Source organism: Nerophis ophidion, linkage group LG04 (assembly GCF_033978795.1).
Source record: "Nerophis ophidion isolate RoL-2023_Sa linkage group LG04, RoL_Noph_v1.0, whole genome shotgun sequence".
In the NCBI taxonomy this organism is placed as follows: Eukaryota; Metazoa; Chordata; class Actinopteri; order Syngnathiformes; family Syngnathidae; genus Nerophis; species Nerophis ophidion.
Window position 1 is genome coordinate 73,571,026 of NC_084614.1, and position 25,828 is coordinate 73,596,853.

At 42.1% G+C, this 25,828-nt stretch overlaps 1 protein-coding gene and 1 non-coding gene across 6 annotated transcripts in view; one reads left to right on the forward strand and one right to left on the reverse strand.

The window, feature by feature from the left end:
- The window catches only part of cadm1a (cell adhesion molecule 1a), a 968,224-nt gene that overhangs the window by 825,413 nt on the left and 116,983 nt on the right, over positions 1 to 25,828 (forward strand). For all 5 annotated transcript variants that reach the window (XM_061898993.1, XM_061898992.1, XM_061898988.1 and 2 more), the window contains exon 7: positions 581 to 677. In XM_061898993.1, coding sequence (XP_061754977.1) covers positions 581 to 677 — 97 coding nt within the window. The remainder of the gene's footprint in view (positions 1 to 580; positions 678 to 25,828) is intronic.
- On the reverse strand, positions 17,762 to 17,833 carry trnag-ucc (transfer RNA glycine (anticodon UCC)). Its single transcript has one exon. It is a non-coding gene; the product is annotated as a tRNA-Gly (tRNA).

The window sequence follows — 25,828 nt, forward strand, 5'->3', positions numbered from 1 at the left end:
CAGGACAATTGGGCATACACGCACACACCCCCCACCCCAACCCCACGCTTTCACCACCGCTTTTTCCCCTCCGGTGATGGTCTGATGGCAGCGCTTCAAAGCAACAGTCGCCTTCCAGGGCCCCAACTCCCCGCCCCTCTGTTGCGAGTTTGTCGTGATTAAATGTAACGTGTTTATGTGTGCATTGCACGGAGGTTTTTGTTCCCACTCCAGACTAGCCCAGTCTAGATTGTATTTTGTTACTCATCTTATTCCCCAGCGTTCTACCTTTTCCCATCTTTTTACGGGGCGCCTCGTGTCCACCCATCAGAATTCCTGTTCTGTAACCCTGTACACTATTTGTTTAATCTTGAACGGGTTGTGCTGTAAAGAAAACATTTGTTGTACTTGTTGCAATGACAACAAAGACATACCTACCACCCTTGCTCCTGATGGGTGGTGGTTAGGGCCTTGCATGGCAGCTCCCGCCATCAGTGTGTGAATGGGTGAATGTGGAAATAGCCTCAACGCTTTTGAATGATTCAAAGTGCAGAATGAAGACGTGTGACCCAGTTTAATTTTTTTGTTCTCCGTCTTCCAGACAAACCCGAGGTTAAGATCATGGTGGAGTTTCCTCAGGGTCTGACGAGGGAAGGAGAGAACCTGGAACTATCGTGTCAAGCCAAAGGCAAACCTCAGTACGGCGCTCACACACGCATGCATGTACATATGTTTTGCACTGGCACCTCAGCCACAAATGTTCACAAAAAATAGCATTTACAGAGCGTAAGTGTGTTTTCACAGGCAAAATGCATATGTGTTGTGTGTGCACTCACTGGTTTTTCCCGACTGATCCGCCCGGGGCTACGAGTACTGAGTCAGCCCTACACTGGGCCAAGCTGTACACAAATGACAAATAAAATGAAATTAACTTTTAAGGTGGAACTAATCTTCCGTGCAAGCTGAGAGCGCCGGGGACCCTTTATGTAGCGGACTGTGAGCACAGCTTGTAGCTCTCTAACTCAATCCCTGCCATCAAGGTACAAAACTACTAACGACCGCCGCTAAGCGCCTTTGCAGTGATGGACAAGCTATTTGGAAAACGTAGTACGCTAAGCGACATGTTACTCTCCGTTAAATGTGACTAAGCTAGACTGGCCATATTGTCCTCTTTTCCCCGGACATGTCCTCCTTTTACAGGCCTGTCCGGGCTGTCCGGGCGGGGATTTCTTAAATGCCTCAAATGTCCGGCGTTTGGAGTCAGGGTTGCGTGTATTTTCAATGTACAAACCCCATTTCCAGAAGAGTTGGGAAATTGTGTTAGATGTAAATATAAACAGAATACAATGATTTGCAAATCATTTTCAACCCTTATTCAGTTGAATGCACTACAAAGACAACATATTTGATGTTGAAACTGATAAACACTTATTTTTTGCAAATAAGCATTAACTTTAGAATTTGATGCCAGCAATACGTGACAAAGAAGTTGGGAAATGTGGCAATAAATACTGATAAAGTTGAAGAATTGTGAAGTGAATTATATTCATATAGCGCTTTTCTCTAGTGACTCAAAGCGCTTTATATAGTGAAACCCAATATCTAAGTTACATTCAAACCAGTGTGGGTGGCACCGGGAGCAGGTGGGTAAAGTGTCTTGCCCAAGGACACAACGGCAGTGACTAGGATGGCGGAAGCGGGAATCGAACCTGCAACCCTCAAGTTGCTGACACGGCCACTCTACCAACCGAGCTATACCGCATCAAACACTTATTTGGAACATCCCCCAGGTGTGCAGGCTAATTGGGAACAGGTGGGTGCCATGATTGGGTATAAAAGCAGCTTCCGTGAAATGCTCAGTCATTCACAAACAAGGATTGGGAAACGGTCACCACTTTGTGAACAAATGTGTGAGCAAATCGTCAAACAGTTTAAGAACAACATTTTTCAATGGGTTATTGCCAGAAATTTAGGAATTTCACCATCTTCGGTCCGTAATACCATCAAAAGGTTCAGAGAATCTGGAGAAATCCCTGCACGTAAGCGATGATACAACGGTGTGTAAAGGATATCACCACATGGGCTCAGCCGTTGAATGTCATTAAAACAGTAAGCGCCATCTTTTGACACAAATTCCACTCCCGTCCTTGCACGCTACACCGCTACAACAAAGATGACGGGGAGAAGATGCCGCCGAAGGGGAGCCACGTAAATAGGACCGTACACAAAAGGGCGCATTCGGAAGCGACTGTCAGAAAGCGGCTTGAAGATGATCTGTAAAACATCATCTATGCAACATTTTGACCAAAGAACCACCATTACATGTTATGTAGACCACAAGGAAGTGTTTTACATTTAGAAAAAAATCATAATAATATAAATCCTTTTAATGAGCCTTATAATCCGGTGCGCTTTTTGTATGAAAAATACCTGACTAGACCTACTCATCGGCAATGCACCTTTTAATCCGGTGTGCCCTATGGTCCGAAAAATATGATATGTTCAATGAAGCCAACAATAACATTTTGTTGTGGTCCCTCTTATTTTGAAAAATATCAAACATTTTGGTACCGCTACCAGTACCAGAAATATTGGTATCGGGACAACCCTAGATCTAGTTTAACCTTATCTCCAGCCATCCATCCATCCATCCACTTTCTACTGCTTGTCCCTTTTGGGGTTGCGGGGGGTGCTGGAGCCTATCTCAGTAGCATTTAGGCAGAAGGCGATGTACACCCTGGACAAGTCCCCACCTCATCATAGATCCAACACAGTTTAGTGTTGCTAATCAACCTATCCCCAGGTGCATGTCTTTGGGGGTGGGAGGAAGCGGGAGTACCCGGAGGGAACCCACAAAGTCACGGGGAGAACATGCAAACTCCACACAGAAAGATCCCGAGCGCAGGATCGGACTTAGGACTACTCAGGACCTTTGTATTGTAATGCACATGCACTAACCCCTTCACCACCATGCTGCCCTTTTTTCACACACGCATTCACACACTGATGGCGGGAGCTAACCAGGACCCATCAGGAGCAAGGGTGAAGTGTCTTGCTCAAGGATAATACAGACATGACGAGGTCGGTAGAAGGTGGGGATTGAACCAGGAACCCCTCAGGTTGCTTGCATGGCCACTCTCCCAACTGGCGCCATGCCTTCCCTAACCTTCTCTCCAGGTTGCAACCTCAACCTCAAACTTCAGCTCCTGGACTTGTGTTCCATATTTTCCCTTTTTCAAAAAGTGGTTTGATTACACATCTCCGGGTTGGGGAGCAGATCTTGCCCCAAGTGGAGGAGTTCAAGTACCTTGTTCACGAGTGAGGGAAGAGTGGATCGTGAGATCGACAGGCGGGGTCTCCAGTAATGCGGACGCTGTGTCAATCCGTTGTGGTGAAGAAGGAGCTGAGCCGGAAGGCAAAGCTCTCAATTTACCGGTCGATCTACGTTCCCATCCTCACCTATGGTCATGAGCTTTGGGTCATGACCGAAAGGATAAGATCACGGGTACAAGCGGCCGAAATTAGTTTCCTCCGTCGGCTGGCGGGGCTCTCCCTTAGAGATAGGGTGAGGAGCTCTGCCATCCGGGAGGAACTCAAAGTAAAACTGCTGCTCCACATCGAGAGGAGCCAGATGAGGTGGTTTGAGCATCTGGTCAGGATGCCACCCGAACGCCTCCCGAGGTAGGAGGCAACGAGTGAAGACCCAGGACACGTTGGGAAGACTATCTCTCCCGGTTGGCCTGGGAACGCCTTGGGATCCCTCGGGAAGAGCTAGACGAAGTGGCTGGGAAGAGGGAAGTCTGGGCTTCCCTGCTTAGGCTGCTGCCCCCGCCACCCGACCTCTGATAAGCGGAAGAAGATGGATGGATGGTTTGATTACTGAGTTGTAGGAATTTTTAATTTGAAAGGCCGTCCGTCCTTAAAATGGTTGAATCACGGACTGGTCAATTACTGCAATAGATTCACTGAACATCCGCCTAAGATCAGCTAGAAAATGAGTCACAGGTGTGTGAATGAGACGTCTAGCTGAGACACTTATTAAGACGACTCCCTGGACTCTGTAGGCAGCAGCCCTAATTGTGATCTTCCCTCGTCAGGAGTGTGAAATAAGATGATGGCAGGGGTGGGTTGGCGTGGTCGTTAAAGAGAGAGAGATTGGCTCGTCCGGTCTTTCGGATCAGGACCTTTGGCGGGAAGCCTCGAAAACTGTTTTGTCGTTATGAAACAGGCCTGGGAGTCATCTGTTGAGGCTGAGTCGGACAGAATATCGATCCGTCGATATTCAGGTGTAGGACTCATTTGTTATTTGGAGTTTATCGACATATACGATTGCCAATGACACAATTTAACAACAAGTCAATCAATCAATCAATCAATGTTTATTTATATAGCCCCAAATCACAAATGTCTCAAAGGAATGTACAAACCATTACGACTACAACATCCTCGGAAGAACCCACAAAAGGGCAAGGAAAACTCACACCCAGTGGGCAGAGAGAATTCACATCCAGTGGGACGCCAGTGACAATGCTGACTATGAGAAACCTTGGAGAGGACCTCAGATGTGGGCAACCCCCCCTCTCTAGGGGACCGAAAGCAATGGATGTCGAGCGGGTCTAACATGATACTGTGAAAGTTCAATCCATAGTGGCTCCAACACAGCCGCGAGAGTTCAGTTCAAAGCGGATCCAAGACAGCAGCGAGAGTCCCGTCCACAGGAAACCATCTCAAGCGGATCAGCAGCGTAGAGATGTCCCCAACCGATACAGGCGAGCGGTCCATCCTGGGTCCCGACGAGCGGTCCATCCTGGGTCTCGACTCTGGACAGCCAGTACTTCATCCATGGTCATCGGACCGGACCCCCTCCACAAGGGAGGGGGGGACATAGGAGAAAGAAAAGAAGCGGCAGATCAACTGGTCTAAAAAGGAGGTCTATTTAAAGGCTAGAGTATACAGATGAGTTTTAAGGTGAGACTTAAAAGGTGAGACTTAAATGTAACCCACAGGAAACAAGCCTCAGTCAAATAAGCAAATATTGACATGAAGCCACGGACAACTGCGCTCCTGAATGTCCTCAACACGGTGCAGCAATTAAAACAGAAGCAGACAAAAGGCTCGTCAATTATCTACATTTTAATTGGGGTTAAATTTGAGATCAGTCTCTCCTATTATACATATTTTAGCACACCACCTCATACTTCCCGGAACTTCACAGGACAGTCATTCAATGTCAGCCTTCATTTTCTCCAGTTTGAGAAAACAAAGGACGTCTCTAATCCAGCGGGTGTGGTCGAGTGGAACTGCGGTTGGCGCACAGAGTCTTCTCGCCAACAGGGCAGTGAATGCTGCAAGATTCTTTATGGGCTTCCGAAGGGTTGATGACTGAGGTGCTACCCCGAATTGTCCACTCAGAGGATTTACTAAAGACAATAAACATGTCAGTCCAATAACCGTTAAGGGACGGGCCGAGCCAAAACATGTGTAATAAATTAGCCGGAGACTGTTGGCACACGATTCAGATATTTCGTCATTGTCAGGTTCAAACAATGATGACGTCTATTACACAGACAAGAAGCAAGGAATCATGCAGAGACAGAGTTAAATTTTGCTCAATTGAGGAGAGACGTTTGGGCTGAACTCTGGTTACAGATCCAAACTACGCTCTAAAGCAGTGGTTCTCAAATGGGGGTAGGCGTACCCCTGGGGGTACTTGAAGGTATCCCAAGGGTTACGTGAGATTTTTTAAAAATATTCTAAAAATAGCAGCAATTCAAAAATCATTTATAAATATATTTATTGAATAATACTTCAACAAAATATGAATGTAAGTTTATAAACCGTGAAAAGAAATGCAACAATGCAATATTCAGAGTTGAAAGCTAGATTTGTTGTGGACATGTTCCGTAAATATTGATGTTAAAGATTTCTTTTTTTGTGAAGAAATGTTTGGAATTAAGTTCCTGAATCCAGATGGATCTCTATTACAATCCCCAAAGAGGGCATTTTAAGTTGATGATTACTTCTATGTGTAGAAATCTTTATTTATAATTGAATCACTTGTTTATTTTTCAACACGTTTTTAGTTATTTGTATATCTTTTTTTCCAAATAGTTCAAGAAAGACCACTACAAATTAGCAATATTTAATAAATCATAAACTGATGACATAGTGCTGTATTTTACTTCTTTATCTCTTTTTTTTAACCAAAAATGCTTTGCTCTGATCAGGGGGTACTTGAATTAAAAAAAATGTTCACAGGGGGTAAATCACTGAAAAAAGGTTGAGAACCACTGCTCTAAAGTCCAGCCCACGTGCTTCCTCTATTTATTTGTCAGGTCCCTGGTTACATCACTGAAGCTGCTGCTATAGGAAAGCGGGGTATATAGTACAATATATGACTATTCAAGAAATGCAATTGTGCTGACACTCGTGATATCGCCTTGTCTCTGCTCTGTCTGCGTCACGGTACTCGATGTTCGGCCTTGGCAGTCAGCAGGCCGAGTCTGGACACAACACTGATACGAGACCACTTGAAATGTTTTGGATTGCCAGCTTTGCCTCTGATAAAAAAAATACAACTTCAGCATAATTGATAACAACTATAGTAACGTCCCCTAAGCATAAAAGTTGTGTGATGTAATATACCGTATTTTTCGGAGTATAAGTCTCACCTGCCGAAAACATTTACCATAAAGAAGGAGAAAAACATATATAAGTCGCACTGGAGTATAAGTTGCATTTTTGGGAGGAATTTATTTGATAAAACCCAACACCAAACACCAAAAATAGACATTTAAAAGGCAATTTTAAATAAATAAAGAATAGTGAACAACAGGCTGAATAAGTGTACGTTATACGAGCCATAAATAACCAACTGAGAAGGTGCCTGGTATGTTAACGTAACAAATTATGGTAAGAGTCATTCAAATAACTGTAACATAGTTATGGTGCAGTGGGAGAGTGCCCGTGCACAACCCGAGGGGTCCTTGGTTCAATCCCCACCTAGTACCAACCTCGTCACGTCCGTTGTGTCCTGAGCAAGACACTTCACCCTTGCTCCTGATAGGTGCTGGTTAGCGCCTTGCATGGCAGCTCCTTCCATCAGTGTGTGAATGGGTAAATGTGGAAGTAGTGTCAAAGGGGCTTTGAGTACCTTGAAGGTAGAAAAGCGCTATACAAGTACAACCCATTTATCATTATAACTTATAGAACATGCTATACGTTTACCAAACAATCTGTCACTCCTAATAGCTAAATCCCATGAAATCTTATACCTCTAGTCTCTTACGTGAATGAGCTAAATCATTTTATGTTATTTTATGTTAATAATTCCACACTCCCGAGTATAAGTCGCACCCCCCAAACCATGAAAAAAACTGTGACTTATAGTCCGAAAAATACGGTACGTAATGATGCTAACAGTCATACATCTTAGCCCAGGCCTGGGCAATTATATAAATTTAGGGAACAAAATGTGTCTGAGGGCCGGTATTTTGGATTTTTATGAATACAAAAACTACACAATAATCCATCCATTTTCTACCGCATATCCCGATTAAAAGCTAAAAACATGACAGACCACCTTAAAAAACGGATTGGAATTAAAAATTGTTTTACTTAATGACACACCCATGAAAATACAGAATGTGGGTTTTACAATATTAACTATGAAGGATAAAACACTGAATATTGACAATATATATATATATATATATATATATATATATATAAATATATATATATATATATATATATATATATATATATATATATATATATATATATATATATATATATATATATATATATATATATATATATATATATATATATATATATATATATATATATATATATATATATATATATATATATATATATATATATAACCTACTCAGTGGCCTAGTGCAGTGGCTCTCAACCTTTTTCCAGTCATTTACCCCCTGTGAACATTTTTTTAATTCAAGTACCCCATAATCAGAGCAAAGCATTTTGGTTGTAGTAAAGTAAAATACAGCACTATGTCATCAGTTTCTGATTTATTAAATTGTATAACAGTGCAAAATATTACTCATTTATAGTGGTCTTTCTTGAACTATTTTGGAAAAAAAGATATAAAAATAACTTAAAAAACGTGTTGAAAAATAAACAAGTGATTCAATTATAAATAAAGATTTCTACACATAAAAATAATCATCAACTTAAAGTGCCCTCTTTGGGGATTGTAATAGAGATCCATCTGGATTCATCAACTTCATTCTAAACATTTCTTCACAAAAAAAGAAATCTTTAACATCAATATTTATGGCACATGTCCACAAAAAACCTAGCTGTCAACACTGAATATTGCATTGTTGCATTTCTTGTCACAGTTTATGAACTTACATTCATATTTTGTTGAAGTATTATTCAATAAATATATTTATAAAGGATTTTTTAATTGTTGCTATTTTTAGAATATTTAAAAAAAAAATCTCACGTACCTTGGCATACCTTCAAGTACCCCCAGGGGTACGCGTACCCCCATTTGAGAACCACTGACCTAGTGGTTAGAGTGTCCACCCTGAGATCGGTAGGTTGGGAGTTCTAACCCCGGCCGAGTTATACCAAAGACTATAAAAAAATGGGTCCCATTGCCTCCCTGCTTGGGACTCAGCATCAAGGGTTGGAATTGGGGGTTAAATCACCATAAATGATTCCCGGGCGCGGCACCGCTGCTGCTGACTGCTCCCCTCACTTCCCAGGGGGGGATTAAGGAGATGGGTCAAATGCGGAGGACACATTTCAACACACTTAGTGTGTGTGTGACAGTCATTGGTACTTTAACTTAACTTAATATGAACGTCACCTACCCTCTCGATCGAAATATTTTACAATCAAGCGAAACGTAACAAAAATGTTAGTGCGAAGGGTAAAAAAAACAAAAAAACACTTACATTCTGACACATCTGATATATGACTAAGCTTTAAAACATCCGGATTTTTCAGGCAGGCCTCTGTGGAAACAAACCCCGCCCACTAGAGATGCGCGGATAGGCAATTATAACATCCGCATCCGCATCACCAATGTCGTCATCCACCCGCCGTCCACCCGAACCAACATTTTACCAGGACTGTACCCGCCCGCCATCCGCCCGCTGTATTACATCAGAGGTTGTCCGCCTTTACCACTCACAGAGATATTTAAACCTGTTTCACAGAGTATTGATGACAATTGGAGCCGCTAATGTTCCCGCGACTATCCAATAGCGTTCATTTTGATGACAAGAATATGGGCGTGCTCTGAAGCCATTGCCTTAGACACCTTCAACAACATGTACGAACCGATTGTTGGTCCAGCAAAATGTTGTGTGCAGTTTCCGCAATTACACGTTCAAGATTGAAAGGCATACTGGGTGATACAGAGTACACTGATGGTTGTGATATAAACAACTTTAACACTTACTAATATGCGCTACGCTGTGAAGCCACACCCAACATGATTGACAAACAAATTCCGGGAGAACATCCTTACAGTAACACAACATAAACACAACACAACAAATACCCATAATCCTTTGTACTCATGGCACTTCCTGAAAATATTTTACACCCCAGCGCCCCCAACCCCGCCCACCTTACCAAAGCATGGAGGGGTGTAGCAGGGTGTATAAAATAGTAAGTGTCATGAATACAAAGGATTATGGGTATTTGTTGTGTTACTGTGAGGATGTTCTCCCGAAATGTGTTTGTCGTTCTTAATTGGTGTGGCTTCACAGCGTGGCGCATATTACTAAGAGTGTTAAAATTGTTTATATCACAACCATTAGTGTACTCTGTGTCACCCAGTATGCCTTGCAGTCGTGTGCTTATTGCCGCGGAAACCACACACAACATGATGCTGGACTGACAAGCAGATCGTACATGTTGTAGTGGGTGATAAAACCAATGGCTTCATAGAACGCCCTAATACTTATTATCTGGGTGACTACCGGCAGTCATTCAGGAGAATAATAGCGTCTCTTATTGTCTTCTTCGCTTTATGACACAAGTCTTAAATGGCACTTTAAATGGCAAAGGATACCGATCACAGAATCATGCATGTCAAATATTTCCGGATGGTTCAACCGCCACCCGCCTGAATCTAATTAAAATCTTTTTTTTCCGTCATGTCAACCGCCCGACCCGCGGTTTATCCGCGGACTCCACGGACGAGACCGCAAACCGCGCATCTCTACCGCCCACACTGCCTTGGTGCCTCGTCTGAGCTGCTGTGACTTAGATGACCATAGTCACTATTTAGATTACCATAGTAACTGGTATATCATGCAAAAGCGCTGATTCCAACTATTGAAATACTTTGTATAGTTCAAAACTTACGGTCATTTGAAAACATCACTGCACATCATAATGGCAGCTAAAGTCTCCATCTTAAAGATCTAAAAACAATATTTGGGAATGTCCGGCCTTAATTTGCCAAAGTCTGTCTTAGCCAGTCGGACCTTGGTATAATAAGTACAATGTATTAGCTTGCATTGGATTAGACTGTCTACTGCAAATAGAAGACTTAAGAACTGTGCTTCAAATCTCTGTCCAGATGTTCTCAGATAGGATCACTTTTTAATCCTCCTGGAAAAGTGACTTAATTGAATTTAGAGACTCGGTGTAAAGTAAAAATGTGGTTATAAATATGTGTGATTGATCCTTTTTGAAGATGTTTGTCAGAACGAGATCTTAAACTTTGTCCGTCGGTAAATCTGGAAACCGAGGGAAAGTATGACGAACAAAAGCACATCAGTCCATCCATTTTCTACCGCTGGTGGGGCGTTGGTGCCTATCTCAGCTACAATCGGGCGGAAGGCGGAGTACACCCTGGACAAGTCGCCACCTCATTGCAGGGAACAAAAGCGCATATATCTGTTGATACCTTAAAGTGTGATTAGGGAGTGAATATATATCACAACGAGGCAAAAATGTTGTTAATGGATGAATTTTTAAAGTTTGATGACAATTTTCAGGAAATGGGATCAGGAACTAAGTGATTTAATTTTGGGATCCCCGTCTAGATCGCTGGTGTCGAACTTGAGGCACGTCATCATTTTATGTGGACCGCGAAAGCCTGGAAAAAATGACTTTAAATATATAACTTTTTTTGTTTTATTTCTAAATGCGTTTTTAATTTGCATATGCATATTTTATACTTTAATATTATCTGAGCATGCCAACTATATTACGACGTACTGTATTGCAAGACCATTATTGGGAGATAAAAACAAATAGTTGAATATCTGCTTTTCACCTTTTATTTATCATTTTGAAGCAAGTTTTACATAAAAAAATTTATTAATCAAGTGCATATGCATTTTGATTAATCATGATAAGGATGATAATCATGAGGTTATTACCGGCATGCATAATGTAATTTATTATTTTTTTGTGGCCTTCAATGAAAATGAGTTTGACACCTCTGGTCCAGATTCAAGACTTTTTCATATTGGGATATATGGCCTGGCGGAGGTAGTACTTTTGTAGTTTGTTTTTATCTTAAAGTATTTTCTTTCCTCCAGACATTTTTGCAAAAAAGAGGTTTTATATTCAGGGTTGTCTTATAATCAGGTCAATACAATTTGTGTTAATTGATTGCAATACAACAGAGACGGACGGGATGTAATAAAAACACGCTTATAAAACCATAGAGTCAAACCAAAGACTATTAAAAATAGAACAAATTACTTCCCTGCTTGGCACTCAGCATCAAGGGTTGGAATTGGGGGGTTTAATCACCAAAATGATTCCCGAGCGTAGCCCCCGCTGTTGCTCACTGCTCCCCTCACCTCCCAGGGGGTGGAACAAAGGGGATGGGTCAAATGCAGAGGGTAATTTCACCACACAGAGTGTGTGTGTGACTATCAGTGGGACCTTAACTTGAACTCCAATACAATTTGTGTTAATTGATTGCAATACAACAGAGACGGACGGGATGTAGTAGAAACACCCTTATAAAACCATAGAGTCATACCAAAGACTATAAACATGGGACCCATTACCTCCCTGCTTGGCACTCAGCATCAAGGGTTGGAATTGGGGGGCTTAATCACTAAAATGATTCCTGAGCGCGGCCCCCGCTGCTGCTCACTGCTCCCCTCACCTCCCAGGGGGTGGAACAAGGGGATGGGTCCAACGCAGAGTTCAATTTCACCACACCTAGTGTGTGTGTGACTATCAGTGGGACTTTAACTTTAACTCCAATACAATTTGTGTTAGTTAATTGCAATACAACAGAGACGGACGGGATGTAATAGAAACACCCTTATAAAACCATAGAGTCAAACCAAAGACTATAAAAATGGAACAAATTACCTCCCTGCTTGGCACTCAGCATCAAGGGTTGGAATTGGGGGGTTTAATCACCAAAATGATTCCCGAGCGTAGCCCCCACTGCTGCTCACTGCTCCCCTCACCTCCCAGGGGGTGGAACAAGGGGATGGGTCCAACGCAGAGTTCAATTTCACCACACCTAGTGTGTGTGTGACTATCAGTGGGACTTTAACTTTTAACTCCAATACAATTTGTGTTAGTTGATTGCAATACAACAGAGACGGACGGGATGTAATAGAAACACCCTTATAAAACCATAGAGTCAAACCAAAGACTATAAAAATGGAACAAATTACCTCCCTGCTTGGCACTCAGCATCAAGGGTTGGAATTGGGGGGTTTAATCACCAAAATGATTCCCGAGCGTAGCCCCCGCTGCTGCTCACTGCTCCCCTCACCTCCCAGGGGGTGGAACAAGGGGATGGGTCCAACGCAGAGTTCAATTTCACCACACCTAGTGTGTGTGTGACTATCAGTGGGACTTTAACTTTAACTCCAATACAATTTGTGTTAGTTGATTGCAATACAACAGAGACGGACGGGATGTAATAGAAACACCCTTATAAAACCATAGAGTCAAACCAAAGACTATAAAAATGGAACAAATTACCTCCCTGCTTGGCACTCAGCATCAAGGGTTGGAATTGGGGGGTTTAATCACCAAAATGATTCCCGAGCGTAGCCCCCGCTGCTGCTCACTGCTCCCCTCACCTCCCAGGGGGTGGAACAAAGGGGATGAGTCAAATGCAGAGGGTAATTTCACCACACTTAGTGTGTGTGTGACTATCAGTGGGACTTTAACTTTAACTCCAATACAATTTGTGTTAATTGATTGCAATACAACAGCGACGGACGGGATGTAGTAGAAACACCCTTATAAAACCATAGAGTCAAACCATAGACTATAAAAATGGAACAAATTACCTCCCTGCTTGGCACTCAGCATCAAGGGTTGGAATTGGGGGGTTTAACCACCAAAATGATTCCCGAGCGTAGCCCCCGCTGCTGCTCACTGCTCCCCTCACCGCCCAATGGGTGGAACAAGGAACACCTAGTGTGTGTGTTACTATCAGTGGTACTTTACTTTAACTTCAATGCAATTTGTGTTCATTGATTGCAATACAACAGAGACGGACAGGATGTAGTAGAAACACCCTTCCAAAAAAGAATAAAAAAATAAAAACACCCTCAGATTATTTCTCCAATGCAAAAAAAAAAAATGACTACAACAGCAATTGAAGTCTGTTGAGTTTTTTTTTTTTTTGCTTCAAAACCAGGTCTTGAAAAAGGGGTCCTTTACTCGGGGTCGTCAAAGTACTTGTCAAACCGCATCAATCGCTTTTAACACAACAAACCGGGAGAAGACTATTTTGAAATACCGCTGTCCCGCCTTAAATGCTACCTATGAAAGCAGAGTGGCTTTTACCCTGCACCTGGGGGTAAAAAATCGAGGGGATAGATCGAGTCTAAGGTGGGCTTCGACCCCCAGAACCCTGAGGACTTGTGCATTATTCGCTAACCAAGTTGTCATGTATGCGTCGGGAGACGTAATGGAGTGCAAATGACGCTATTAAGGTGTGCGTGGGGGGTGGGGTGGTGCGTGTGACAAAACGAGCCTTCACACATCAAGACAGCTTGTTGCGTCTTGCCTGCTGTCAGTCACCACACGGGTTTGTTGACAAGCCGGTCGTTCAAATTTGAACGAGAACAAAAGTATTCGTCAAGGCGCCAGCGACCGTGACAACCCGCCACACCGCCACAAAGACCCCCTTGGAGGGTTCAGTGTAACACAATACAGTGTCAGTCAAATCGACAACCATTTTTTTTCACGTCTCTATTTTTTATCCCATTCATTCAGTGTCGAAACAAAAACAACAACACGGAATTAAATAAATAAAAAAAAACGGAATGAAAAGGAGAAAAAAGAAGGATAAACCTGTAATATATATTACCCTTTTCAACACATTTGTTGTTCAACTCAGAATAGGCAATGTTTCTAGTTCATACCATACAACACGAATAAATAATAGTTAACTCCAAACCGTATCTTCTCAATATAATTTTTTTTTTTTTTTAAACAAAGAAAGAAATTTACATTGTTTGGCTCCACTGTCAAATGTCTTTCATAACTACACTACAAAAAAGTCTGTGTTCAAAAACAAGAACAAAAAATACAAAAATGAGGGGGATTTTACTTGAACTAAGCAAAATTATCTGCCCATAGAACAAGAAAATGCAACCAATCAAGATTTTCCAAAACAAGTTAAAATTAGCTAACCTCAATGAACCCCAAAATACTTTAAAATAAGTATATTCTCACTAAAAGCAAGTGCACTTTTCGTGGTAGAAAAAAAAGTAGCGGGGGGTGTATATTGTAGCGTACCGGAGGAGTTAGTGCTGCAAGGGCTCCTGGGTATTTGTTCTGTTGTATTTATGTTGTGTTACGGTGCGGATGTTCTCCCAAAATGCGTTTGTCATTCATGTTTTGGTCTGCGACTTGTCCAGGGTGTACGCCGCCTTCCGCCCGATTGTAGCTGAGTAGGCACCAGCAACCCCCCGCCACCCCAACGGGAATAAGCGGTTGAAAAATAGATGGATGGATTCTTGTTTGGTGTGGGTTCACAGTGTGGCGCATATTTGTAACATTGTTAAAGTTGTTTATACGGCCACCCTCAGTGTGACCTGTATGGCTGTTGACCAAGTATGCCTTGCATTCACTTATGTGTGTGAAATGTCGTAGATATTATGTGATTTAAGGTTTATTGGCGCTCTGTACTTCTCCCTACGTTCGTGTATCACTCCATACAGCAGCGTTTTAAAAAGTGATAGATTTTCCTTTTTTAAACCGATACCGATAATTTCCGATATCACATTTTAAAGCATTTATGGGCCGATAAAGAGTTGGCATTCTAGTTTCAAACATGTTTTACTCAATATAGGTCATAAAATCTCAGCAACAAGCTGTAGTATCTTACTCAGATAATTTAGGACCTAAACCCTTAAAACAGGGGTAGGGAACCTATGGCTCTAGAGCCAGATGTGGCTCTTTTGATGACTTCTTCTGGCTCTCGGATAAATCTGAGCTGACATTGCTTGACACGATAAGTAATGAATAATTCCACTTGTAATCACAGTGTTAAAAATAACGTTCAAAATATAAAACATCCTCATGCATTTTTAATCAATCCATCCATCCGTTTTCTACCGCACCTGTTCAAGACGTTGCGTTAATGGTAAGAAGTTATGTATTATTGGTTAGTGTGGGGCTTGCACTCCTGGGTATTCTTCAGACCACCAAGCACCGACATGAGAGCCTGTTTCAGGGCTGCAATATTGCCAAATTTTTCAATAAGTCTCTCAGTTTCTTTCCAGCAATTGTCTTTATCTCTTTCGTTCTCGCTCGCGCTCTGGCTCCAGCCCCAACCCAGTCTCTTCTCCTGGCTGCTGCTTATAACAGAGCGACAGGTGATTAGATAACAAGGCCCAGGTGGGCCTGCTACGCACCTGTCGCTGATTTCGAGGCCGATCCTGGCTACACCGCGCTTCGCTGCAGGCCCGCAGGCCACGCCCCCATCCACAGTTGGCTTCAGAATAACAATGTTATTACAAAGAATGAGATACCTATTATACTCTAGAAATGTTGGTCTTACTTAAAAATGCCAGCGTTTAGTTGTGTTCAGTGTTAAAAAAATATTATATGGCTCTTACGGAAATACCTTTTAAAATATTTGGCTTCTTGGCTCTCTCAGCCAAAAAGGTTCCGGACCGCCGCCTTAAAACAAGCAAAACAGTCTAACATAAAATCCGCTTAATGAGAAGAATTATCTTATCAGACAGAAAATAAGCAAATATCACCCTTATTTGAGATATTTAATCTTACATAGATTTCAGTTTTTGCAGTGTATATACACTGTAAACTATACATATGTATGTATGTATGTATATACTGTATTGTCCGGACTACACTGCAAAAACTGCAGGACGAGGAATAGCTAAACATGCTTCACTACACACCATAGGAGGATACAATAGCTAACCGCTAACGGCAAGCTAACGCTCCTCGATGTAAACAAATGCCATTTTTAATAAAATTAAACTGTACCGACTGGTTATTTTTCACCCACCTCAATCTTTGATTGATTGATTGAAACTTTTATTGGTAAATTGCACAGCACAGTACATATTCCGTACAATTGACCACAATCGCTTACTGTACAATGTCTGCTCTCACTGGGATAAAGACATATGAAATAACTTTCTTAAAACAAACAAGCCAAATTTCCTCATTGGTGCCCTCATTAACGATCAGAAAACACAAAAAAAATGTTAACTTTAACAACCAAGAAGCTACAATACTGAAATGGTAACACCTGAATAGGTTTTTCTACTTGTTTAAGTCGGGTTCCACATTAATCAATTCATGGTAACTGAATTGATTGATTGATTGATTGATTGATTGATTGATTGAAACTTTTATTCGTAAATTGCACAGTACAGTACATATTCCGTACAATTGACCACAATTGCTTACTGTACAATGTCTGCTCTCACTGGGATAAAGACAGATGAAATAACTTTCTTAAAACAAACAATTCAAATTTCCTCCTTGGTGCCCTCATTAACGATCAGAAATCACCCAAAAAAATTTAACTTTAACAACCAAGAAGGTACAATACTGAAATGGTAACACCTGAATAGGTTTTTCTACTTGTTTAAGTCGGGTTCCACATTAATTTAATTCATGGTTACTGAATTGATTGATTGATTGATTGATTGATTGATTGATTGATTGATTGATTGAAACTTTTATTAGTAGATTGCACAGTACAGTACATATTCCGTACAATTGACCACTAAATGGCAACCCCCGAAAAAGTTTTCCAACTTATTTAAGTCGGGCTCCACGTTAATCAATTCATGGTAACTAAATTGATTGATTGATTGATTGATTGATTGATTGATTCATTCATTCATTCATTCATTGAGACTTTTATTAGTAGATTGTACAGTACATATTCCGTACAATTGACTACCAAATGGTAACACCCGAATAAGTTTTCCAACTTGTTTTAGTCGGGATCCACGTTAATTAATTCATGGTAGCTGAATTGATTGATTGATTGATTGATTGAAACTTTTATTAGTAGATTGCACAGTACAGTACATATTCCGTGCAATTGACCACTAAATGGTAACACCCGAATAAGTTTTCCAACTTGTTTTATTCTGGATCCAAGTTAATCAATTCATTGTAGCTGAATTGATTGATTGATTGATTGATCGATTGAAATTTGTATTAGTAGATTGCACAGTACAGTACATATTCCGTACAATTGACCACTAAATGGTAACACTCCAATAAGTTTTTCAACTTGTTTAAGTCGGGGTCCACGTAAATCAATTAATTGTAAAAGTAACTTAAGCAATGCATTGGCTGGGAATCGAACCCAGGTCAACTGCTTGGAAGGCAGCTATGCTAACCACTATACCACCAATGCTCGACCAATTTGAACTGTCCTTCCTGGATTGTTTGTTTATTTGTCTCATTCACGGATCTTGATGGACTCATCGGCTGATCCAACAACGTTGGGCGAGTCCAACGAGCTCGGGGGAAGATCTAAGCCGTTCTGACTTCAGTGGTCTTTGGGTCTTGCGGGGTCTTTGATTGAACGTGGAGACGCGCTCAATCCCCAGCCTTCATTTCATAAAGATGAAAACACAATCAATATCTGGGAGCCGGGAATTGGAAGTCATTTTCATTAGAGCAGCTGAGAGCTGTGTAGTCATTACCAGAGTGTATGTGGGGGGGTGGGGGTGGGGGGGCATTTGTATTCAAGAGGCCCGCCCTTGCAGGAATACAAACTGGTCATGCCTCTCCGTCTCATGAAGAGAGGTGTTTGTTTGTCGTAGACCCCGATATTCGATAAGTCAACTCACCGATCAATAAATGAACGTCGAGTCGTTCACTTTTCCGGCCTGGATAACCGCGGCGTGCATGCGTTTGTTACAGGCTGCAAGAGGCAGAGCGCTCAACCTCGGACTAAACGGTAATCATGATAACCGCGGTAAAACTCCCGCCGTTTAGTATTACCGTATTCAATGAAAACGATCGGAAAAAGTGTGATTGCTAACTGCGATCTGATAGACGTATGGAAGGGTTAGCGGTAGCTTGTTAGCTAGCTTAAATGCTAACATGAAAACAAAGACGTTAATCAATGTCAATCAATCAATCAATGTTTAAGTGTCTCAAAGGGCTGCACAAGCCACGACGACATCATGGGTTCAGAGCCCACATAAGGGCAAAGAAAAACTCACAACCCAGTGGGATGTCAATGTGAATCAATCAATCAATCAATGTTTACTTATATAGCCCTAAATCACTAGTGTCTCAAAGGGCTGCACAAACCACTACGACATCCTCGGTAGGCCCACATAAGGGCAAGGAAAACTCACACCCAGTGGGACGTCGGTGACAATGATGACTATGAGAACCTTGGAGAGGAGGAAAGCAATGGATGTCGAGCGGGTCTAACATGATACTGTGAAAGTTCAATCCACAATGGATCCAACACAGTCGCGAGAGTCCAGTCCAAAGCGGATCCAACACAGCAGCGAGAGTCCCGAATGACGATGAGAACCCTAGGAGAGGACCGCAGATGTAGGTGACCCCCACATTGATACATTTTTGAGCGCCGTGTGTCATGTTCTATATTTTCAATGGAACATTTCAAATGTTGGTGTTGTTTACTTGAGTCATATTGCAGTCTACACGTGTCTCTTGTGTGTGACTGCCATCATTTTGCAGTCTACACCTATCTCTTATACGTATAGACTGCAAAAAGATGGCAGTCAGACACAAGAGATAGGTGAAGACTGCAAAATGATATACGTATGGACTGCAAAAAGATGGCAGTCACAAACATCTTATGTGTGACTGCCATCATTTTGCAGTCAACACGTATCTCTTATGTGTGACTGCCATCATTTTGAAGTTTACACGTATCTCTTATGTGTGACTGCCATCATAGTGCGGTCTACACGTATCGCTTGTGTGTGAATGCCATCATTTTGCAGTCTACACATATATCTTATGTGTGACTGCCATCATAGTGCAGTCTAGATGTATCTCTTATGTGTGACTGCCATCATTTTGCAGTCCACACGTTTATCTTATGTGTGACTGACATCATTTTGCAGTCTACATGTATGTCTTGTGTGTGACTGCCATCATAGTGCAGTCTACACCTATCTCTTATGTGTGACAGCCATCCTTTTTCAGTCTACACTTATCTCTTCTGTGTGACTGCCATTAGAGTACGGTCTACAACTTTCTCTTACATGTGACTGCCAATATTTTGCAGTCTACACGTATCTCTTGTGTGTGACTGCCACCATTTTGCAGTTTAGACGTATCTCTTGTGTGTGCCTGCCATCATAATGCAGTCTACACCTATCTCTTATGTGTGACTGCCATCATTTTGCAGTCTAAACTGATCTATTGTCTGACTGCCATTATAGTGTGGTCTACACATATCTCTTATGTGTGACTGCCATCATTTTGCAGTTTAGACGTATCTTTTCTGTGTGCCTGCCATCATAGTGCAGTCTACACCTATCTCTTATGTGTGACTGCCATCATTTTGCAGCCTACACGGATCTATTGTGTCTAACTGCAATTATAATGTGGTCTACACCTATCTCTTATGTGTGACTAGCATCATTTTTCAGTCTACACTTATCTCTTATAAGTGACTGCCATCATAGTGCGGTCTCCACCCATCTCTTATGTGTGACTGCCATCATTTTGCAGTCCGCACGTATCTCTCATGTGTGCCTGCCATCATAGTGTGGTCTACACCTATCTCTTATGTATGACTGCCATCATAGTGCGGTCTACACTGTCTTATGTGTGACTGCCATAATTTTTCAGTCTACACCTACCTCATGTGTGACTGCCATCTTTTTTCAGTAGACACGTATCTCTTATGTGTGACTGCCATCATAGTGCGGCCTACACTTATCTCTTATGTGTGACTGCCGTCATAGTGCAATCTCCAACGATCCCTTATGTGTGACTGCCATCATTTTGCAGTCTACACCTATCTCTTATGTGTGACTGCCATCATACTGCGGTCTACAACTTTCTCTTATGTGTGACTGCCATCATTTTTCAGTCTACACGTATCTCTTATGTGTGACTGCCATTATGGTGCCATCTCCACCTTACTCTTATGTGTGACTGCCATTATAGTGCGGTCTACACTTATCTCTTATGTGTGACTGCCGTCATAGTGCGATCTCCAACGATCCCTTATGTGTGACTGCCATCATTTTGCATTCTACACCTATCTCTTATGTCTGACTGCCATCATTTTTCAGTCTACACCTATCTCTTATGTGTGACTGCCATTATGGTGCCGTCTACACGTATCTCTCATGTGTGCCTGCCATCACAGTGTGGTCTACACCTTTCTCTTATGTATGACTGCCATCATAGTGCGGTCTACACTATCTCTTATGTGTGACTGCCAATATAGTGCGGTCTACAACTATCATTAAAGTGTGACTGCCATCATTTTTACAGTCTACACGTATCTGATGTGTGTCCATAGTGCGGTCTACACCTATCTCTTATGTGTGACTGCCATCATTTTTCAGTCTACACCTGTCATGTGTGACTGCCATCTTTTTTCAGTAGACACGTATCTCTTATGTCTGACTGCCATTATACTGCGATCTCCAACGATCCCTCATGTGTGACTGCCATCATTTTTGCAGTCTACACCTATCTCTTATGTTTGACTGCCATCATTTTTCAGTCTACACCTATGTCATGTGTGACTGCCATCATTTTGCAGTCTACACCTATCTCTTATGTTTGACTGCCATCTACTGGTCACACTCATCATTACACCATTCACACAAAAAAAATTGCTTTGAGGTCGGTGAGCAAAACCAGACTTATCCACACCGGCTTATAAGGCGTACTGTCGAGTTTTGAGGGGAAAAAAAGATTTTAAGTGCGCCTTATAGTCCGGAAACTACCGGGAAAACATTTGTAACGTCACACACTTCTGTGGTTTCTTTTTTTTTTTTTTTTTTGTCCTCATTTAACTCCATATGTTCGCCAAAGGGGAACGGCAAAGTACCGGAAGCACTGCTTACGCGCGCTCAGGGGAAATAACTATTTCGCAGGCCGTGGGGGAAGAAAAAAAAAAAAAAAAAACCAAAAACTGCGGCGTTTTGTCTCTTCTTCTGCGTTTTCCCCGGCGCCCTCGGTGCCTGTGAGCTCATTGTCATAAAAATGGAATCTGTCACGCCGCTGTAAACCTCTGTCAAGGTAGAGAAATAAAGACAGACGCTCGCTCGGCGCCCACCTACTCTCACAAGTACAGATGCCTGCAAAGCCTGCAATTTGCAAACAAAAGCCCGCCTGCTACACCGCAGAGCCACTTTTTTTTTTTTTTTTTTTTGGCACCGGCACACTTGTCATTTTAATACATCTTATTTATGTGTTGGCATTTTTGATTAGCCCGCTTTGTCTTTTCCCGGTGCCGGCGAGGGCTTCCGATAAACTCAAAACGGCGGTAAAATGTGTTTTTTGTTTTTTTTTTCGGGGCGAGACAATCATCTTTTGAGGAGCGAGTAATCCGTCAGAAAAATGTCCCCAAGTTGTGATGCAACACGCTTCCTTAATTAACCGGGCGGTTTTTCTTCTGATCATGCTGGAGGGGGGCAGCCCTCTGCCTAATCTTTTGTCCCCCACAGACATTTTGGCTTTTGAAAGATTTTGCTGGACTTAATAAATATATCGGTAGTTTATATCATCGCCAGACCCTTTCCCGTATGTAGCCATTTGGCGTGTGGCTCTATGGTTATCGTCGCACAAATACGCCAAAGAAAAAGGCATAACAAACTAGTGGTGTGTTGGATAATGACAGTGGGAGAGTGACCGTGCGCAACCCGAGGGTCCCTGGTTCAATCCCCACCTAGTACCAACCTCGTCAAGTCCGTTGTGTCATGAGCAAGACACTTCACCCTTGCTCCTGATGGGTGCTGGTTAGCGCCTTGCATGGCAGCTCCCTCCATCAGTGTGTGTGAATGGGTAAATGTGGAAGTAGTGTCAAAGCGCTTTGAGTACCTTGAAGGTAGAAAAGCGCTATACAATTACAACCCATTTATTTATTTATTTAACTTATATGACACCATCTAAACAACCTTCCCTAGTCATGGTGCACACAAAAAAAAGATGCAACTAAATAGCTGCCATGTTGTGGACAATGTGAGTAAATCATATAAATAATCCTTGAAACTACTTCAAAATTATAATACAGTGTTTACTTATATGACACCATCTAAACAACCTTCCCTAGTCATGGTTACAAAAAAATAGGTGCAACTAAATCGCTGCCGTCCTGTGGACAATGCAAATAAATCAGATCAATAATCCTTGAAACTAATTTAAAATAATAATACAGCCATAACGTGGGACGGCGTGGCGCAGTGGGAAAGTGGCCGTGCACAACCCGAGGGTCCCTGGTTCAATCCCCACCTAGTACCAACCTTGTCGCGTCCGTTGTGTCCTGAGCAAGACACTTCACCCTTGCTCCTGATGGGTGCTGGTTAGCGCCTTGCATGGCAGCTCCCTCCATCAGTGTGTGTGAATGGGTAAATGTGGAAGTAGTGTCAAAGCGCTTTGAGTACCTTGAAGGTAGAAAAGCGCTATACAATTACAACCCATTTATTTATTTATTTAACTTATATGACACCATCTAAACAACCTTCCCTAGTCATGGTGCACACAAAAAAAAGATGCAACTAAATAGCTGCCATGTTGTGGACAATGTGAGTAAATCAGATAAATAATCCTTGAAAGTACTTCAAAATTATAATACAGTGTTTACTTATATGACACCATCCAAACAACCTTCCCTAGTCATGGTTAAAAAAAAATAGGTGCAACTAAATAGCTGCCGTCCTGTGGACAATGCGAATAAATCAGCTCAATAATCCTTGAAACTAATTTAAAATAATAATACAGCCATAACGTGGGACGGCGTGGCGCAGTGGGAGAGTGGCCGTGCACAACCCGAGGGTCCCTGGTTCAATCCCCACCTAGTACCAACCTCGTCAAGTCCGTTGGGTCCTGAGCAAGACACTTCACCCTTGCTCCTGATGGGTGCTGGTTAGCGCCTTGCATGGCAGCTCCCTCCATCAGTGTGTGAATGTGTGTGTGAATGGGTAAATGTGGAAGTAGTGTCAAAGCGCTTTGAGTACCTTGAAGGTAGAAAAGCGCTATACAATTACAACCCATTTATTTATTTATTTAACTTATATGACACCATCTAAACAACCTTCCCTAGTCATGGTGCACACAAAAAAAAGATGCAACTAAATAGCTGCCATGTTGTGGACAATGTGAGTAAATCAGATAAATAATCCTTGAAAGTACTTCAAAATTATAATACAGTGTTTACTTATATGACACCATCCAAACAACCTTCCCTAGTCATGGTTAAAAAAAAATAGGTGCAACTAAATAGCTGCCGTCCTGTGGACAATGCGAATAAATCAGCTCAATAATCCTTGAAACTAATTTAAAATAATAATACAGCCATAACGTGGGACGGCGTGGCGCAGTGGGAGAGTGGCCGTGCACAACCCGAGGGTCCCTGGTTCAATCCCCACCTAGTACCAACCTCGTCAAGTCCGTTGGGTCCTGAGCAAGACACTTCACCCTTGCTCCTGATGGGTGCTGGTTAGCGCCTTGCATGGCAGCTCCCTCCATCAGTGTGTGTGAATGGGTAAATGTGGAAGTAGTGTCAAAGCGCTTTGAGTACCTTGAAGGTAGAAAAGCGCTATACAATTACAACCCATTTATTTATTTATTTAACTTGTATGACACCATCTAAACAACCTTCCCTAGTTATGGTGCACACAAAAAAAAGATGCAACTAAATAGCTGCCATGTTGTGGACAATGTGAGTAAATCATATAAATAATCCTTGAAACTACTTCAAAATTATAATACAGTGTTTACTTATATGACACCATCTAAACAACCTTCCCTAGTCATGGTTAAAAAAAAATAGGTGCAACTAAATAGCTGCCATCCTGTGGACAATGCGAATAAATCAGCTCAATAATCCTTGAAACTAATTTAAAATAATAATACAGCCATAACGTGGGACGGCGTGGCGCAGTAGCAGAGTGGCCGTGCACAACCCGAGGGTCCCTGGTTCAATCCCCACCTAGTACCAACCTTGTCGCGTCCGTTGTGTCCTGAGCAAGACACTTCACCCTTGCTCCTGATGGGTGCTGGTTAGCGCCTTGCATGGCAGCTCCCTCCATCAGTGTGTGTGAATGGGTAAATGTGGAAGTAGTGTCAAAGCGCTTTGAGTACCTTGAAGGTAGAAAAGCGCTATACAAGTACAACCCATTTATTATTTATCATTTATCTATCAATCCATCCATTCCCTACCGCTTATTCCCTTTGAGGGTCGCGGGGGACGAAAATGCCTATCTCAGCTATAATCGGGCGGAAGGCGGTGTACACTCTGGACAGGTCGCCACCTCATCGCAGGGGATACTGACATGTCGATAGAATTTTAGGCTGTAATATCGATCCTCCAACTACAAAACCCCAGAACCAGTGAAGTTGGCACGTTGTGTAAATGGTAAATAAAAACACAATACAAGGATTTGCAAATCCTTTTCAATCTATTTTCAATTGAATAGGCTGGAAAGACAAGATATTTATCAATCAATCAATCAATCAATCAATGTTTACTTATATAGCCCTAAATCACTAGTGTCTCAAAGGGCTGCACAAACCACTACGACATCCTCGGTAGGCCCACATAAGGGCAAGGAAAACTCACACCCAGTGGGACGTCGGTGACAATGATGACTATGAGAACCTTGGAGAGGAGGAAAGCAATGGATGTCGAGCGGGTCTAACATGATACTGTGAAAGTTCAATCATATTTAACGTTCGAACTGGTGAACTTTGTTGCTTTTTGCAAATATTAGCTCATTTGGAATTTGAAAAAAGTTGGCACAAGTGGCAAAAAAGACAGTTTTAAGAACAACATTTTTCAACGAGGTATCGCGAGGAAATTAGGGGATTTCACCATCTACGGTTTGTGATTGTTACGTTTCGGTGGACGCTATGCGATGCGCGGAGGTGTCGGCCCCAAGATGCCAAAGACGGGAGCAAGCAGGAGTGAAGGTAGGAACTAGATTTAATAACAAAACACAACAAAACACTTGACAAAGGAAAAGAAAAGGCGTGCCACCGCACGGAAAGCTAAATGCTACTCGTAGCAAGGGTAGAGTTCAAAAGTCTGTGAGCAGCGCGAGCCGAGCGCGCGGAAAGCTAAGCTAAAACTTAGCAGAGTGAAAGCTATGAGGAATAACAATCGTAACGGTTGCATGAGCAAACGAAACAGCCAGGCAGAACTAAGGTAGTAGATGGGCTTAAATACAAAGAA